This window comes from Podarcis erhardii (genome assembly GCF_964252035.2).
Source record: "Podarcis erhardii genome assembly, chromosome: 5".
Classification (NCBI taxonomy): Eukaryota; Metazoa; Chordata; class Lepidosauria; order Squamata; family Lacertidae; genus Podarcis; species Podarcis erhardii.
In genome coordinates this window covers 25109290-25128218 of record NC_138509.1, presented here as the reverse complement: position 1 = coordinate 25128218, position 18929 = coordinate 25109290, and the positions used below count along the sequence as shown (strand labels likewise).

The 18929-nt window shown below is 42.3% G+C and overlaps 1 protein-coding gene across 3 annotated transcripts in view; it reads right to left on the bottom strand.

The window, feature by feature from the left end:
- The window catches only part of LOC309341605 (uncharacterized protein), a 117287-nt gene that overhangs the window by 84899 nt on the left and 13459 nt on the right, over nucleotides 1-18929 (bottom strand). For 2 of the 3 annotated variants that reach the window (XR_014156423.1, XM_081861323.1), the window contains exon 2: nucleotides 2898-2943. Coding sequence is in view for 1 of the 3 variants with exons in the window: in XM_081861323.1 (XP_081717449.1) it covers nucleotides 2898-2943 (46 nt within the window). In the remaining 2 variants the exon portion in view is untranslated. Of the gene's footprint in view, nucleotides 1-468; nucleotides 833-2897; nucleotides 2944-18929 lie in introns of those variants that run through there. The other variant, XR_014156422.1, reaches the window with a different exon arrangement.

The following is an 18929-nucleotide window of genomic DNA, read 5'->3' as shown; positions in this document are numbered from 1 at the left end:
CAAGCCATAGAAGGAGGTCTGGCCTGATACATTTCAGTGCCTGAGGCAAAACATCCCATCACTGCGCCCATGATGTGGGGGACTTGATGCTCCACAACAGCTTTCTTTCAAGTACAAATCCTTGAAAAGCTTTGTCACCAGGCTGGGGCAGGGACCAAAGTCTGCAAAGGCTTCTGGAATGCCTCTCTCTTACCAAGAGTCATTGAGAGGGAGGCATTCAGGAGAGCTTTGCCACTGGCCTCTCTGCACCCCAGAGGTGGAGGAGACCAGCAACAATGCTCAGCAATGGAACAGTGTTGCTCTGCCACCACCTCCCTTACCTGGGTTGCTTCTCTGGTAGAAGCAGAAGCAATGGGGGTGAGATGCCTACAGACAATGCTTTTTTCTGGGGGGGGGGGATGCAGGGATATGCATGTCCCTAAACATTTTGTGAATCTAAGTTTGGCCTCATTGAGGGGAAGTATTTCAATATGAGTAGGAAAATGAGAGTACCCCTAAACATTTTTTTTAGAAAATAAGCACTGCCTACAGGGGTGCCATCTCTTGCATTTTTACTTCCTGGGGTTGCTGCTGCACCCTGCCTCATAAGTAGTCCAGCTCTCAATGGAAATGGCCTTTGACCCGTTCTAATAAAAAATCCTCCTCAAAGATCAGTTTCATAGCTTGCTATTAGGTCCACTGTTGTTGTTGGAAACATATGTAGAGCATGATGCCTACTATCAACTTTAGCTGTCTGTGCTCCTTCTGGGAGAAAGATGTCCAGAACTCTGTTATCCATACTTTAGCAACATTCATGCAGAATTACTGGTTTTCTTGTTTTCATGGAACTAACCTAGAAAACAGGTCAGTCTTTTGAACAGTGCATGATCATTTATAAATGAATAAAGTCATTCATACACACACACACACACACACACACACACACACACACACACATATATATATTTGACTTGTACTCACCATGGCAAAATAGGAAAAACTTCATCCACTTATTATTTCCTTCATACAAGATTATTGTTAAAGGCAGGGGTAAAAGACTAAGAAAGATGTTGGCTCCCAATAAATAAATGTTTTTTCTGGCTTTTACTTGCACATATCTATGGGGGGGGGTGTATTTTATGCTTGTTTCATGTTTTAATCAACAAAACAGCAAAGCTATATTATGGATGCTTCTGATGAGCAGTTCAGCTCCTGCAAAGCCCATCTTATTTATGTGATTTGCTAATAATAACCAGCATGTGTTAGAAAGCTTTAGAAATAAACATGTTGAAACCAAGCATTGCCTGAAGTGAAATACTAATGTGAATTTGGAGGTTCCTGACTGGACAAAACATCTACAAAATGTTGAGGGAACTGAAAAGCATTTTGATAAAATTAGTGACATTTCTGCGTTCTGCTCCTCCCTAGGTTGTCACCAGATTTTGACAAAAGCAAAAAACATTAGGTGACTTTGGAGGTTCCTTTTTAACTGAAAGACTGAGAAGAAAAGTAGAGAAGCAAGCAGGGATCAATAAATCACCAGGTTTCAATAAGATGATATCCAGGAAGGGCGTGGTTCCTCAAATCCTGATTCAGAACCGGCGTGATTGATCTACACCCGTGAGGGATTTCTGGGACCTCTTCCATGTCTGGGTGCAATGCTTGTTGATGTCTCTGTTAGCTAATTTGTATTTCATCCTGTTTCTCTGCAATCAGGGAATTCCCTCCAGTCAAGAATGGCTTTGTGTCAACAGCATGTCAAATAATAAACCCTGGCAACCATTTCCCTCTCCAACTGCTGTACTAAACTTGACAGATGGGTGTCTCATCTTGAGGAGAAACAATAAAGAGTGACTTGCTATACAAATATGACTTGTCAAGGTCATGGTTTTTGACAGCCTGAGCAATGCTAAACTGAAGCCCCATTTTCTTTCATACACAGCTCCATTTTTTCCCTTCTGTCCAGCATATTAAAATGCCAATTAAGCATTCTGGACTCCCCACTGAGCCCCCTCATGGTTGCACATCTATCACACCTTTAATTCTCCTAAGGCTCGTCACTGCACACAGGAATACGTACAGAGCAAAACCATTTGCTACTGGTACCCATGACACTTTTATCAAATATATGTATACCAACCCCTCATTATTATTTCTTACAAATAAAAAATTGCTCACATACATTACAAAATCAAACCATTCTCATCCCTCTTTTTAGTACCTCAAGCCCACTTTAATTTATTTGTCAACCTTTCCACCAAAGCTATACTCCAAACCTTTTAATACCAGAATTCTTTTTAGCTCCTTCCAAAAACAGGCAATCATGAGTTTTAAAGCTCACTTATCCACACCTCAAATTCTTTATTATTGGTTAATTGTTGAAGCCTAGTGCTTGTTTCTTGCCTGGTTAGTCTCTAGAAGATTGTGAATTAACAAACTCACAAGAAGTAGCTACTAGGGCAAACAGAAAAGGTCATAACTTGGATTTTAAAAGATTTGTTTCTACCCCAACTTTCCTCTCACGAGCCGAGAGTAGGGTGCATGGTCCTCTGCTCCCCATTTTATCCCCATAACAACCCTGTGAAGTTGGTTAGGCAGCGAGATCATGGCAGGCCCAAGATCACCCAGTGACCTTCATGGATGGTTAAATGGGGATTTGAACTCTAGCCAACACTCTAACCACGATACCACTCTGACTCTAATTGCTTTCGTGTTGACATTTGAGCTGCAATCCCAACATTCAGTTTTCAGATTTTTTAATAAAAAATCATATCAACATTTGATTGGATACATGTATAGATAAGTTAACATATTATAAAATTCTGTTCCAAGTCATCTCTTTAATACTATTAAATAGAGAGACTGCTACAATCTATCAGATACCGGCAAATGTTGATTGCTATATGTCAAATACTTACTGCTCCTGACCAGATATTGTCAAATGTTGACTGCGCTGTCAAAATGCTGAAAATGAAAATGAAATACTTTCAATATTCAAACATCTAGAGATTATTTGTCATGGAAATTCATGAAGGATAATCTTTAAAGTATATCATTGCAGCAAATTGGTTCCAACTCTTAACAAGGACAAACTACCATTCACACTATTATTCAAATATTATTGGGTATTATTGCCTTTTTCATATTTTAATTCAAGACTTTTTTCATGAATACATTTTTGAAAGCTTGATATGATTGAGTTGTTTAATAATTTCCTAAGAGTTAAAGTAGTTCTTCATTGACTTCTAGATGATAATACTTAGGCTACAATTCTAAGGTCCCTTGGTGGATGTTTAAGGGTGAAGAAGACGAAGAAGAGTTTGGATTTGATATCCCGCTTTATCACCACCCGAAGGAGTCTCAAAGCGGCTAACATTCTCCTTTCCCTTCCTCCCCAGAGGAGGAGGTAGATTCAGAGGTAGAGCGAGCAAAGAAGACTCATTCTGAAGCATTCTGAACCATAGGATCAACAGTCCTTATATTGCCTGACATGCCATAGGAACAGAGGACAAACTAGTCCACTCTGGAGGTGGTGCTTCACGAAAACAAACTGGTATTTGTTTTCTTTTTTTAATAAATGAAGGGAAGGGAAGGGAAAGGAAAAATACCCACCCACCTTCAGTGTGGAGGAAGGGGGGTGGGGGCGGGTCACCCCGGGTGTCACCAGTGGGGTGGGGGTTGACAAAATGGCGGGAGGGCGGCATTCACCACGGGGCCTGCAGCATGCCTGAGCCATGCATCTCTCCTGGGAGTGATGCGGTGGCTTGAGTGCCCGCAGGCTCCGTGCTGCCCATACGGTCCACCCGCCGCCTCCCCCTCAGCTGTAGGGCAGCTGAGGGGGAGGAGGCAGGCAACTCCTTGGAGGCTCTGCAGAACATCCTGCCCTGGCTCACCTCGCCCCCACGGGCGGCTGGCCCTGCCCCTGGGTGCAGGGCATGCACACTGCCCCAGGCGCCTGATTGGCTTGTTCTGCTGCTGCCCACCTTCTACCCTGCTGGTGTGAATCTTGCAGTGCATTAGAAAAGGAGGTTCACCTGTCTTTTGCTCTTCCTCTTTTTCACCATTTGGTTTTCACCATGGCGGAATATTGAAGTCATTCCTAACACACACAAACACATTTGCTGCTGTAGACTGAGTGCATCCCAGCAGGAAAGCCTTTAGCATTGGCAGCTATGGAATACCTTAAAGGCCTGTCTGCTCACATGGTTCCATTCATCATTCTCATCAAAGGGAGTCCTATGCATAACCAACCACTTTCAAACATGATATTCTGCTGTGAAGTAAAGCAATACCTTCCCTGAAATGCAACTACAATTTGAATTTATATATTTCTAACTCCCTGGGGAGCACACAAACACACAAAACAAATAAACCCAATTCCCAATTTTAGATATGGTTGAAAAAAAATTGTTCTATATGTAAAAGTATTAGACTTTACAAGCTGGCACATAATTATATCCACCAATGCATCGTTTTGGGGTTGTTGTTTTTAAGCTTCCCTGGAAACTAAGTTGTTAAAAGCAAGATTTGAAAGTGTCCAAAATGCAGGAGACATTTTGGGGAAATTTCAGATTTCTGCAGTGTTTTCTTTCAGCTCTATTGCTTACTTTAAATATGCTCACATGCTTTCAGGTTCTGCAAACATCTTTGAGACCAAGGAACCAGCTCTTAATTGAAAATAATAATGATTAAAAAAAAATAAAAATCCCCAGAGTTACCAGCATTCTATTCCAGAGGCCACATTTTGTCTTCTGGGACTGGTAGTATTTCACCGCATCCCTACAGACCTTTGTAAGCATATCTCCCTTTTCATGCAAAGCACTGCAGAATGATCTGTGATTTACAACCTGCACAGCCCTAATTAATTTTTTAACGCAGTGCCTTCAATGAACTCAATTCTCATTTCTTCTTGTCCATATTTTATTAGACAGCACAGATATTAATTTATTTACTCATAGAAAGCTGAAGTAGATCAGAGGCAACATCTGGTTATTATTTGCAATAGTGTACAATTATTTTTTCAGCCATCTTCCCCAGCTGTGCCTATTTGTACACAGGCTGAAGAAATAACACACATAAGTCAGGGCGAAGTAATCACTCATCTGCAGTTCACCTGCACAGTCTCTCTTCTAGGTCTTTATTGCGGCTCTAGGATTATGCAATGCCCTCAGATCAAGACTAAGCCTCAGGAGAATTGTTCCCCAGGAGAATAGGGCCGGCCCAAGGCAATTTGCTGCCTGAGGCAAAGGGCAAGATGGCACCCCCACTACTGGCAGTTTAATCCTGCTTCAACAGTGGATGCCTTCACTATACCTGAATGCAGCACATTAGCTAATGGGCTGCTGGGTAGACAGAGGGTGCCAGCACAACTCCAATACCTTGCCACCACTCCTTGTCCTTCAGCATCTCTGACATGAGGCAGGCACCAAACCTTGCCCAATGGTAGGGCCACCTATGGCTAGTGCCACTACTGGTTTGACCTGCTGATGGGAACAGTAGTCATTAACTTTCCACTTCCAGTGATTTGTCAACTGAGGTGCAAAAAGAGCTATGAAGAGATAGCCAGGCCACATCCAATGGACCATACAAAGCCCACAATACATCAATGGAGACACCTTTTGAGACCTAGGTATAGGCAATTAGTGGTCCAGGGGGCCCTTGAATGTGCCTCAACATTTTTGGAAATGAACCAATGGGCAGAGCCACAATGGTTAGCCCTTCAGTCTTTGCTCAGTTTAAAATATAATGCTTGCAAAATATCATTGATTAGGGCTATAAGCCAACCACCAATGTGTTGGAAGCAAAGCAGAGCTCTAATAATTCCTGCAAAACCATTATCCCTTGATCTTTTAATCTGATAAGACCCACCAACTTCCAAGGCCACACATCTCTTTCTGCTTATAAAATGCCCTTTAATAATAATAAAATAACAATAATCCCCCTCCCCACTTATGGTAAGCAATGCAAATGAAAGCAAAGAGGACTACAACATTTTCAAATAATCTCTACCCTCCTGCTGTGACTATCTATTTTGTGCCACTTCTTGCATGTTTAACTGTTATATACCTGCACCTCTCTAAAATGATATTTCACAAAGTTTATGAAAGCACACTGTCCTTCGGAACCGTTGAAATTCACTGCACGCACACAATTCAGAATCCTCAGCACTATACACCCAGCTGCTATGGTCCCTATAATAATTGTGACTCAAAGTAGGAACCTGTGTTTCAAGAGTGGCTGAATTCAGGGGAGCAGATCTGGGGAACACCAAGCAACAAAACAGAAACTTAGAGCATTAGTCTTTTGCGATTCTCATCTCAATGTAATACGTATAAGCACTTCAAGAAGAGTCCCTCTGTTGCATACTCTAAAGCAGGGGTTCTCTAAATTTCTAATATCCCAGGTTCGTTTGAGATGGCTGAAAATCGCTGAGGTCCACCAGTAACAAAATGTTGGTGCAGGGGCAGAGCCTGTCACAAAATGGTGGCAAATGCAGACAAGAGTTTGGCATAATCAGCTTCCCTGGCTGTTTGCTTAGATCAGAGTGAGCTATGGTTAGCGTCCAAGAGTGAGATGAAAATGGATTTAATTAAAGACACATACTGGGCATGTGCGGAATCATTTTTTGCACTCTGTGCTGTAGTGGAACTTTAAGGCAAATTGCATGAAATTTGTAATGCATTGGAATATTTCATGCTGGGCCAATTCCTATTGTGAACCAAGCCCAGACTATCAGATCTCCTGTTTAAGCAAAGGACAGGGGCATAGGAAGGGGGTGCAGTCTGCCCCGGGTGTCACCCCTGAGGGGGTGACAAAATGGCACACCGCAGAGGGCGGCACTTGTCAGGAGTTGAGCCTACACTTGAGTAGGACCCTGGCAGAGACACATGCCAGACTGACATGTTCTCTCCCTCCTGGTCAAGCTCCCTCCTGGAGCTTCAAAAGCTTTTTTTCTGCCCAAACATCACAGCTACCAATGCCAACCGACACCAGCACACTTAGGGATACAGAGTTTGCACAGTTGTGTAACAGACCTCAGCAACTCAGCATTTTGGCTAATCTACTTTATTTACATATAAACACACACACAGAGAGCACTGCAACATGGCTCCCTCTCTCTCTAGCATCAGACAGCAAAGAGAAAAAGAACAAAGGACAATAGTCCTACTTCACAGAACACAGTAACACAAACATCCTGTTTCCATCACATCCCACTCTGTGAAATCAAAACATACACCATCATGTGAAAGACAAAGATCCCATGACTGCAATCATAGAGCAGGAATTCTAACAGCACTTACCGCAGGGCCTGACCTGCAGCGCCTGAGCCACGTGTCTCTCCTGGGAGTGACACAGTGGCTCAGGGCCTCACGCTGCCTGAAATGGCAGCGTGGGGCTTGTGTCCGCCAGGCGGACTCTGTAGGCAGCTTGCTGCACCAAAACCCTGGCTGGATCAACACAGCGCCCCTGTGTGGCACCCCCTTGTACGGATCGTTGCGGCTCGCCCCGCTCCTGCCACGCCGAGTGCTGGAGCAGCTAGCTACGCCCCTAGCACTGGAGCCATTGACACATGCATGCACATGGCATTACTTGAGGTTCCTGTAACCAACTTACGAACATGTATGTATGCCACACCCACACCCTCCTTCATTGCTTTTCGCATGCTTCCTAGGGGCGTTGATGTATCTGAGGCCAGCCTTTGCTACCTCCAACAGCACTTGAATTCTCTGGGTGGGTGGACGCCAGAGTTCTCCAAGCTTAAGTGAGCCTGGGCTTTCACGCATGATTCAGTTGTAACTGTGACGGAGAGGCCGTGCTCCACTCTCAGGAGAACGGGGCTAATGGAAATCCAGCTAACCCAGAGAGTAGTCTGATGTAAAACACTTGTACAGCACAAAATGATTTTGCATCACCTGCAAAGAAGGCTGTAGAAGGATATGCTTGACTGGTAAGGAACCACACTTATGAAAAGGAAAGAGAGAGAAAGAGAAGGAGCAAAAGTAAGGACAGACATGCAAGCGCTGCAAGCCCCTAAGGCACAATGCAAACCAGACTTGTTTGCTTTTGGAAACAAGCAGGGTCCAGCCCCTAGACAACTATGCTGGTGTATTATGAATAAGTGTCTTAAATATAGCTCATTGTGTTTGTGGCAAGTTTGCAGAAAGCAGTAGCTAAGTGGATCATGGGCCTCTGTGATAAATATGTGAGTCAAAACATTCCTGCTCAGGATATGGTTAAATGGGAGCTTTTAAAAATATTGATTCATCTCTATCTGGATTGGAAGATTGGATGTGAACAAGAAGAATCCCTTGAAGAAACAGCAAGCCTTTCCCCAGGATGTGGATGCTCCTATACCATAGGCTTAATATGATCCCTGAGCCAAGGAGATAAGTAACTACCATATTGCCCTGAATATAAGGCGCACCTTTAAAATCCGGGGGGGGGGGGGGGACAATACCTGAATAAAAGCCACTCCCTTAAAATTCCGCAGGCACTCACACCCATTCCGTTTTACCATATGTCTGTTTCAGCAGAGATATCGTAAAAGCCAATATTTGTAAGGTTGCGAATTTAAGCCCCACTCTAACTTTTCACGGACAGAATTTGGGGATGGGGGAAGGTAATGGTTATATTCAGGCCAATATAGTATTCAACGTTTAGAATACATATGGAGGCAGCCCTGCATGGGCAAGCTTTTTAATATTTAATGTTTTATTGTGTTTTTATATATGTTGGAAGCCACCCAGAGTGACTGGTGCAACCCAATCAGATGGGCGGGGTATAAAAAATAAAACTGTTGTTGTTGTTATTGTTGTTGAAGAAGAAGAAGAAGAAGAAGAAGAAGAAGAAGAAGAAGAAGAAGAAGAAGAACAGGACATCCGTATCTTCACTGGATAAATGTTACAGGGGATGCCTTTGGTGAGCAGGATACGGCATATGAAATTGCATTCCTGGCCCAGCTCCAGCTGAACTCAGCCTTAAAACCTCCCCCTGCTTTTCAATGCTTTTTGCAAGTTAGATGGATTCAGTGAAAGAGAGAACACACACACACACACCACTCACTGCTGCTCTGCATGGCTGGCAATAATGCCTTGTGAAGTGCTTTAATTCCTCAGACTTGTGATAACCTTTCCTTAAGAACATCACACGGAATTTGGGGGAATGACTTGGAGAATGAATCCTTTAGAAGACTCCCTGATGCCAGCTGGCAGACAGCAGCTGGAAAAGCAACAGAAATGAAGATGACTTTGGAGAACTTAGAGACAAAGCTTCCCCTAATGAATCTCTCTCCTTCAAACTATCCTAGGGCTTTAACACAAGAAAGTCTGACTTGTTTTTTTGTTCTTTTGAACTGCTTTTCTGTAAGGTTTTAGCAGCCTAGTTTCTAATAACACACATGCCTAGGCAAGGAGACTAATTGAACCCTAAAGATTCCCTATTAAGGATTCTTTGTATATGACGAAGATATCATATTTATCTGTTCTGCAGCAAGAGGCTTGCTCAAGAAGCATTCCTATTGTGCCTTTGTTTATTTTATTTATTCTTCTGGAAAATAAAGTTGTGTCCCCAGTGTTTTATATAAACTCCAGGTGGCTTAGAGTAAACTAACAGAATCCAATTAACTCACATTAAAAATAAAGCACCACGGTTATAATGCACAATGTTAAATGACAAAGTTAGTGTTAAGTTCATTAGTATGTCACCCTTCCTCCAAGAAATTCAGGGTGATGTAAATAAGACTGTCCTATTTTAACCTTCAACAACCAGCGAGGGAGGTTTGGGTGTGAGATCGCGACAGGTCCAAAGTTACCCAGCCCTGATCAGAAGAAATTTCATTTGCTACATCACACTTAGATAAAACTTATGGACATTAAGAGCCAGTGGGGTGAGGTGGCCAGAGTGATAGATTGGGATCAAGGGAACCAGAGTTCACATTTTCACTCAGCCGTAGAACCCACTAAGCTTGGACCAGTCACTATCTTTCAACTTGGCTTACCTGAGAGGGTTCTTGTGAGAATAACCAAGGCATAGCCATGTGTGGCATCCTGAGTTCCTTGGAGGAGCGTCAAAGAAACAATTGTAAATAATGAATCATAGCAGTAAATGCTAATATAGTCAGCATTGCATCAGCTTGTGTCAATTATTGGCCTAAAGCAATTATTGGCCTAAAGTAGGCAAGTCCAACCTCAAGTTGGCTGTGATCCAGCAACAATTATCAAAACTTTGCAGTGATCTACCACCCTCTGACGTCATTTAACTTTATTAAATAAATAAATAAATCTTTATTTCGCAGATACAGTAGTTATTTTGGATATCATTGCGACAGATGAAAATAGTTACTAGATGGACAAGTAACTAAACAAGTGAGAAAAGTCAAAGTATATTTTTATATTAGTTTGCACAGATCTGAGGAGCTAGCTTCTGTGTGGGTATGTGGGTGTGGGTGTTAACTCTTTCCCTTCCGAGTTGCTTCATTCCTTGCTCCGTGATTCTCCTTCCCTGCTCCCCCCCCCACGGTATCCTCACTCTCTCCCTCCACCTCAGTCTTTTCTTTCTCTGCCTGCAATCGATGAAAATCAGTCAACATTCCCCAAGTTGATCGCAATCAATGTGTTGGACATGCTTGGTCTAAAAGTTTTCCCTAATTATTTTGGAAACATGGGCAAAAAATGTTCAGGAAGGACACACCTTTTTCTTGTATCACATCCACAGGCCCTGCTGGTGAGAGGGCAGGGACAGTAATAACCTGACTTTGAATTTTAGTTCCTTCCCAATCCAGTGTTGCCAAGCTCAGGGCATTGTGCTCATCTTGGAAGTTGCCACATTTTGGTCCTATCTAGACGAATCTGCTCTTTGAAACACTACCAGAACAACCACATCAGTAGAAACAAATAATTCTGAGAGCCCCCTTCCCCCACTTTTATAGCATGTTATATCATAGAGACTATAAGTAAAGGCCTGAAAATACTAGTGAAAACATAGAGAAACCAAAGAAACAGCTAGCGTTTTCAGATATCATAATTTCTCTCCATTTATTCTCCCTTCCTGAGGAGTGACAGAAGCTGGAACATTTAGTCTCCTGGGATACTCCTGGAACCAAGGCCAAAGACCCCAGTTCTTCCTTCTGGAATAACTTGATTTCCGAGAGCACAGTTGCTGCTACTACTACATTATTTTTGTTGATGCAACATTAAAATATTTGCAACAAGCTCATATTATAACTTTGCATAAACTGAACTCTAATGCAAGGGAAGAGAGCATGGAAACTTCAAATAGAGGCACAGAGCTTTATAAAGATTAGGTGAGCAATCCTTCTCAATAGTGTATCACGAAAGCAGGGAAGAAAGCCCACTGGCAAGCTGCAAGGAAGCATCTATCAGCATGTATCAGGGTTGTAATGATGTTTTCTAAGTGATAGTGTTTGGGAAAGCCAGAGCTTTGATTAGGGATAGATTCATGATGTGGGGGGTGAAGAGGAGATAAGAACCTTGAATTATGAGGAGTCAGATATTCCCAAACTCACAGGGATTGAGTTAATAGACCTATGAATATTTATCAATAGTCAGACAGATAAAATGAAAATTTAGTTGCTTCGCCATGGACAAATTTTGTTAGCAAGATGCTTTTTTTCCCTCTCCACAGGCTTCTATTTATCTATAGCTGTAAAACCTGCTAAATAAATAAATAAGGGGCTTCTGGTCTTATCTCTTTATTTTACTGTTTTAAAAGCCAGAAGAAGAAACTATGTTTAAAGAGTTAGCAGCGGGAGCTTCTTGTATCAGTTTTCTTCTTCCTCCAGGAGGGTCCAGGGTTGTCTTTAAAGCACCATGGAAGCTACATGCTAGCTGATACTGGAAGCATCTTGTGGGCTAAATTGGAAGTCGGAGCTAAGTCAATGTGAGAGTCTCTTCAACTGTTTATTCCCTATTTTGGTGCATTCCTCTCACATGCACATGACACATCAGCTTTCAGAGGGAAGAAATATGATAAAATTGATGAAAATTTAAATAGAGGAGACACAGAATTTATTTATTTTATTGTTATTAATTTATTAAATTTGTATACCGCCCTTCCTCGAGAGATCCAAGGGCGGTATTAGTAGTAGTAAAGGTAGTACCCTGCCCATGTGACTGGAATGTCCCAGCCACTCTGTGTGGCTTCCAGCATATACACAAACATAATAAAACATCAAACATTAGAAACTTCCCCATACAGGGCTGCCTTCTTCTAAAGGTTGTATAGTCACTTATCTCCTTGACATCCGATGGGAAGATGTTCCTCCTTCTACCGAGAAGCCCCCCTGCCTGGTTCCCTGTAATCTCACTTCTCGCAGTGAGGGAACCGCCAGAAGTCCCTCAAAGCTAGATCTTAGTGTCCAAGGCATTGTGAGTTTAGGGGCACAGAATAGCAATTCAGAGAGGCTAAAGAACTTCAGGTTAAAATGTAGGTGCTGAAAAGACTTGGAGAGAGACTGTATGCAAGTGTTTATATGCTAATGCTAGAGGCCTGGCCAGGGCAGTCGTCCTCTTATATACCTGCTGGGATTGACAAGGCATCTGGCCCTCACCGGAATCTCATAACTCTCCTGACAGGTGATTTGGTCGGCAGCCACAGTGTGGAAAGAAAAGTATGAGATTGCCCACCAGATACCAGGCACTCAATTTTAATCTAGAATTTAAATTCTCAGATCTTTCATTGTTCATTTGAGCAAGTAAACTACTGCTCTCACTTCATTACAAACAGTATTTCTACCTGCAACACACTTGAGCAAACCTGCTCCTCTTCCTTTCACAGATATTTTGTTGCCATTTTGCAATTGTAGCTGCCTCTGATTAGTTATAATTTAACTCTTGGGGGAAATAATTAGTATCACACATCATGTGCATGGAAGTTGCCAAACCAATTAACCAGCTAGAAGGATTACTGGTAATAGCACCAGTTTTCCTATAACTTGAGATTGCTGGATAGTTTTGATGAACTGCAAAAGCATTTTTAGTTTGCTTTCTGTTGCCACCCTGGAACTTTTCTTTATTAGTGCCTCTTTGTTTTGTACAATTCCTTGCAAATGAAGGAAAAGAACTTTTCTGCTTGTATATGTTGATAATATTATTTTGGTCACTGAGAACAAACAAGATTGTACAAAAACAAGATTGGGTGCAGGCCTGGCCAAAACATAGGCATCCTGACTGTGACAAAGGTGACCTGTGTGCTTGTTTGATTAACAGCTGTTAGGAACTTCAAGGTCCCTGCTCTCCCTTCTTATGGTCTTTGTACTGGACATGGAGACTCCAATAGAGAGCATTAGATGTCAAGAAGGAGGCCAAGTGGGCATCCTATCAAATAACAGGGCAGGAGCTACACAGAGCAGGGCCTTTTCACTGGTGGTGCCCATTGTGTGGCTCACTCTTTCCAGACCTGTTCTCTTTTGGCCTGTATTTTGCAGCTTTAAAATTTAGGAAGACTTTGGAAGAACTGGTTGACAAGTCTTATCAGTCGCTGACATATGAGTCAATTTTATTTGCTGCTATTCTGGGCTTCTGGTGCACCAGGCTTTACACCAGAGCCCTTGCATGAAGTCTTGGGTTTGCAATTTGGGGAGAGGGGAGGCTCCGGCACTGGGGAGCGGGCATGCTGGCGAGGCCCCCTAAATTTAGAGACCCAAGTTGTCCTGCCCTCGCATGAAGTCTTGGGTTTGCAATTTGGGGAGAGGGGAGGTTGCCTGCTGGGGAGCAGGCGGGCTGGTGAGCCCCCCTAAATTTAGAGGCCCTAGGCTTCAGCTTACTTAGCCTATACATAAATCTGGCACTGGCAGAGAACAGAGAACTAGTGCAGGGCTGTTTGCTCCTCTGTTAACCAACATCATTTGTATATTTTCAAATGTTCATGAGCATTTTAAATCAAATGCTAGCTTTCAGGCATTTTTCCAGAGAGTTCTTCCTTGCCTATATGGCTGCCTATATAACTATGACAAGTGTGTGGTGGTACGAATCCAACTAGTTCAAAAGAAAATTTGCAATTTGCAATTATTATAATAATTATGAAGAGAACGTAACAGTAGATCTTTGTGGATGCAAATCAATCGTTATTTCTAAATTACCTAAAATGCACCCTTCCATTCCTAGATTGCATCAGTCATTTTCCCACCCTTTAGGCCTAATTGTTTCTGTATCCAATGAGCTCCCCCCACTCCACTTCTTCCCAGCTCTCTGTTCAGCCATTTGTCTTCTAATCCTGAGTCCTTGGATGCCAAATGTGATATTTAAGCCAGTAGCTATCAGCTGCACTCGGATACAACTGGCAGCTCTGCCCATGTACCAACTGCTAAATCTGGACTTTTTAAACAATAGGTTGTGGGTTTTGCTAGGTCCAAACGAGCTCTTGATTGAAATAAATCGGTGCTCTTTGTGGAACAGCCAAGGACAAAAAGGAGCAATAGGTAGCACTGCTGTACAGATCATAGCCTCAGTATATTGGTTGGCAGCAGAATGTGAAGAATGTTGGCCTGTCATTCAGGCAGGCTTTACATGTCATGGGCTGAAGCCTGGCCTCGTGTTCTATAATTCGTATTGCCTGAGGTTTTACACAATCAGAAGACATTTATTGTCTGTGTGAGAGTGAGGGGTGGGGGAGGGAAATGAGAGAGCCGGGGATATTAACTTTGGACTAGGGCCACCTCTGAAATATTTTACTGCACATAAAGCTGAGGAAAAACTAGTCACAGAGTCCTTTTTGCAAACATTTTTAGCTGTGCAAGAAGCCTTGTTACAGGTGCAACTGAACACAGGCTAACTTCATCCGATAGTATGTTGCCCAGATAGCAGTGAAGGAGACAGAGTTTCTCCTCCTTATTGGGTTCTTGTGAAACCTCTTGGGATGGGATCATTCTGTGGGATCTCACAAGGGGAAGGAGTGGTCAAGGTCTTTAAAAGGCCTCGCCCACAAAGTTTGGGGTCCTGTGAGTTTCCCACCCACCTTTGGGTTAGAGCTATTTAGGTCACTGGTTGACAAGGCCGGAAATGAATTTTTCCTTCCAACATTCATTGGCTTCTGGTCATTGCTGCTACAGTTGTTTGCCTTTCACTCAATAAAATATTGCTTACTCATTTACTTTTGGGCAGTATTTTGCCACAACTGTAGGCTGGGCAAGATCAACTTAGTAAAGAAGGGGCCTGCCCAACATTTCTCCAGTGAAAATAGGGGTGTCAATAATAGCAACAACAACAACAAAAACATGTACAGGGCTGCCTTTAGATGTCTTATAAAGGTTATATAGTTACTTATCTCTTTGTCTTGGGGATTGCATAACTCCATACCCTCCAACATTTCTCTGATAAAAATAGGGATGTCCTAAGGAAAAGTAGGACATTTCAGGATCAAATTAGAAACTGGGATGGCTTCTGTAAATTCAGGACTGTAAATAGGGACACTTGGAGGGTCTGTGAGGGGAGAATTAGCTTCAACACATTTCTGCTGTTGACACATGAAAAAGTGCCACATAGACAAATGGTCAAAGTATGGCCTTTTCACCATTTTGCCTGATGTGTCATAGTTAGTTACCCCACTAATAGTTTTCCCCCTGTAGGTGGTTTGTTTATATTAAGTGGCCCATAGTTCAACCTACACATGGTGTCCAGCTCTTTCTTTCTGCCTTCAGATTGCAACTGGTATGAAGAGGTAGGTGTGCAGCCTCTGTACATGAAGAATTCCAAGCTGTTTTGTGTGTCCTGTCAAGTTCAAGTTATGAGTCAGTGCCAGCCTGTGCAGATTGTAGTATGTAGTACATAGTACAGTGGTTTTACAAACACCTTGGGTTACAAACACTTTGGGTTACAGACTCCACTAACCCGGAAGTAGTACCTCTGGTTAAGAACTTTACCTCAGGGTGAGAACAGAAATCGCACGCTGGTGGCACAATGGCAGTGGGAGGCCCCATTAGCTAAAGTGGTACCTCAGGTTAAGAACGGCTTCAGGTTAAGAACAGACCTCTGGAATGAATTATGTTCATGACCAGAGGTACCACTGTACTTTAGTGCGGTTTTGCCTCTTTTGAGCAATGGACAGCAATAAAACAAGGTAGAGGCCAGGCAGAACCAGACCAAGTTTATATCCTTGCGCCCGTCTGGGCATCTCAGAGCTCCTGCTCATCTCTGTGCCACCAATGTCACAGGCTGCTCATCCCTGCTGCAACAGATTCTGACCCTGTTGCGTGCCAATGAAATGATTTTCAGGAGAGCTCTTGAGAAAAGTTGTGATTACTGGATTGGGCACATTATTTCCACCTTGTCCTCTCTTTTACACCTAAGTACAAATGCTATATGCAAGCCAGTATGCTTCAATAGCTGGATCCATTTCTCATTGGCTCTCCTGTCTCATATGACAGCATCATTTTTTTAGTCTACATGATACTGACAGCTGAATTGACCCAGTAGGGTGCTCCATGAGAGCAGCCGTCTCAAATATTCATTACACTACTAATGTATTCCTGCCATCTTTCTCTAGGCAAATGTCCTCTTGGAAGAGGTATGTGTAGATTTAAAGGTACTTCCATACCACTTCTGCAATGCAGGGCACAGTTGCAGGGATTTCATGAAATGTTATTTTAGAGTGGGGAGTGAAATGAGACTTTTCTGTACCTGTTGCATGTAAAACACTTGTCTCTCTCCACTATCCAATTAATTACTAAGTGAATGAGTGATGAGTTGCTGCCGATTTCTTACTCTGTAATGACTTGTAAATTTTTAAAACAAATTTCACTTTTGCAAAATTAATTACACTCATTAAAAGTATTTACTAAGTGAAGTTCTTTATGAGGCATTTGTTAAATGTCATGTTTATTTTTTCTGCTATTAATCAATGAGGTAGCTGAATCACTTTTAATAAATATATCACTCTTGTTACTGTGTTTAAAATCTAAAAAGGAAAAAGAAAGCTTCATGTTCTCACTTTTTTAAGTTTAACCTTTTCAATTATTTTGTTTGTTTGTTTAGATATATTTATTTTAAAAAATGGGTGGAATTCAATGCCACACTATTACAAATGTCTGTGCAAGCATATTGACTTGTCACAGTGACCCCCCTCCCCTCCTGTGCTGTTCTGGGGGTACCTCTGACCCACCAAAACATCCAATTTCAGGGGGCACAGAAGGTGCACAGGGAAAGGAAGGGGGAGAGTACAGAGTGCAAAATGAAGCCCTTGCACGGGATGTCCACTGATGGAGTTGTTAGGTGAACCCTACCCATTTTTTTATCATTATATATGTCTTTATCATGTCTCCCTCAGTGTTTTCCTTTCTAGGTGATGGATCGAGTCTATACCTAATTTGCTTTAGCAAAGCTGAGGCTATAGCTGCTCCTGGATCATAACCTGGGCCTCAGGCATCTTCCATTTTTTACTATTCCTACAGGAAAACATTTTGTATCTAATGGTGTCCCTCCAATGATGAAAGGAATTTTGATCCAGCTGAGGCTTCTATTAGTGTAATCGAGAGGGAACTAATTTTGGGCCAGTTCCTCCTATCCATACCCTACAAAGTGTTCCAGAGACTTGTGGGACCCTTTGGAAGGTAGTGGTGTGGCTGCAGGAGGAACTGGTCAAAAGCTCTGCCCTCCCATTCCATTGACAGAAACCTTCAATGGATGAAAGGTCCTTCCATCAGCAAAGGGATGCTGTCAGATATAACCCAAAGTATTGACCAGCCCAAGAAAGCTAAATGGGGTAGGAACTTTCAACAGAGAAAAGCAAGTAGTTGATTCTTGAAAAAAATTCCCAGATGCGTGAAGACAACCCCAGATAAAATTATGACCTCACATACACAGGTCATGGTGAAACTCAGGAAACTGCTTCTCTATGTACCTTGGGGCAGGTAATTATTAGCATATTGTTTCATATCAAATTTATCATTCCATTAGGTCCATAACAGGCCCTTCTGCTAGATGAGGGTATAATAATAAATGTTGACCGCTCATTCCTAAGTGCATCTTGCAGTGCTAAGAGGAAAAAAGGGGTGGATATAGATATATAGACACATATGTGCCAATAGAGATCTTCCTGCATTAATAGCACATTAATGGTAGCATCAGTGCATTGTTAATTAATTAAATTTGTATACCACCCTATACCCGCAGGTCTCAGGGCGGTTCACAACATAAAGCCACAAAGTAACAAAAACAAAAACAACTCAGTAATCTTGTTGTTGTTGTTTAGTCGTTTAGTCGTGTCCGACTCTTCATGACCCCATGGACCAGAGCACGCCAGGCACTTCGGTCTTCCACTGCCTCCCGAAGTTTGGTCAGACTCAGGTTTGTAGCTTCGAAGACACTATCCAACCATCTTGTCCTCTGTCGTCCCCTTCTCCTTGTGCCCTCCATCTTTCCCAACATCAGGGTCTTTTCCAGGGAGTCTTCTCTTCTCATGAGGTGGCCAAAGTATTGGAGCCTCAGCTTCACGATCTGTCCTTCCAGTGAGCACTCAGGGCTGATTTCCTTCAGAATGGATTGGTTTGTTCTTCTTGCAGTCCATGGGACTCTCAAGAGTCTCCTCCAGCACCATAATTCAAAAGAATCAATTCTTCGGCGATCTGCCTTCTTTATGGTCCAGCTCTCACTTCCATACATCACTACTGGGAAGACCATAGCTTTTACTATACGGACCTTTGTTGGCAAGGTGATGTCTCTCCTTTTTTTCTTTATTTTTTTCTTTACTTTTTTTTTACTATTTTTTTTACTTTTTTTTACTTTTTTTTACTTTTTTTACTTTTTTATTTTTTGCTGGTCAATACTTTGGGTTATATCTGACAGCATTTTTTTTTACTTTTTTACTCAGTAATCTGCCACATTTTAAAAGGGCATTGGATATCATTAGTAAGATTTATCGCTGTCAACGCACAATTTGTCAACAAGAACAAATAGATTATGGTACATTTTATTCAGCAACTACAGTGGTTCCCAAAC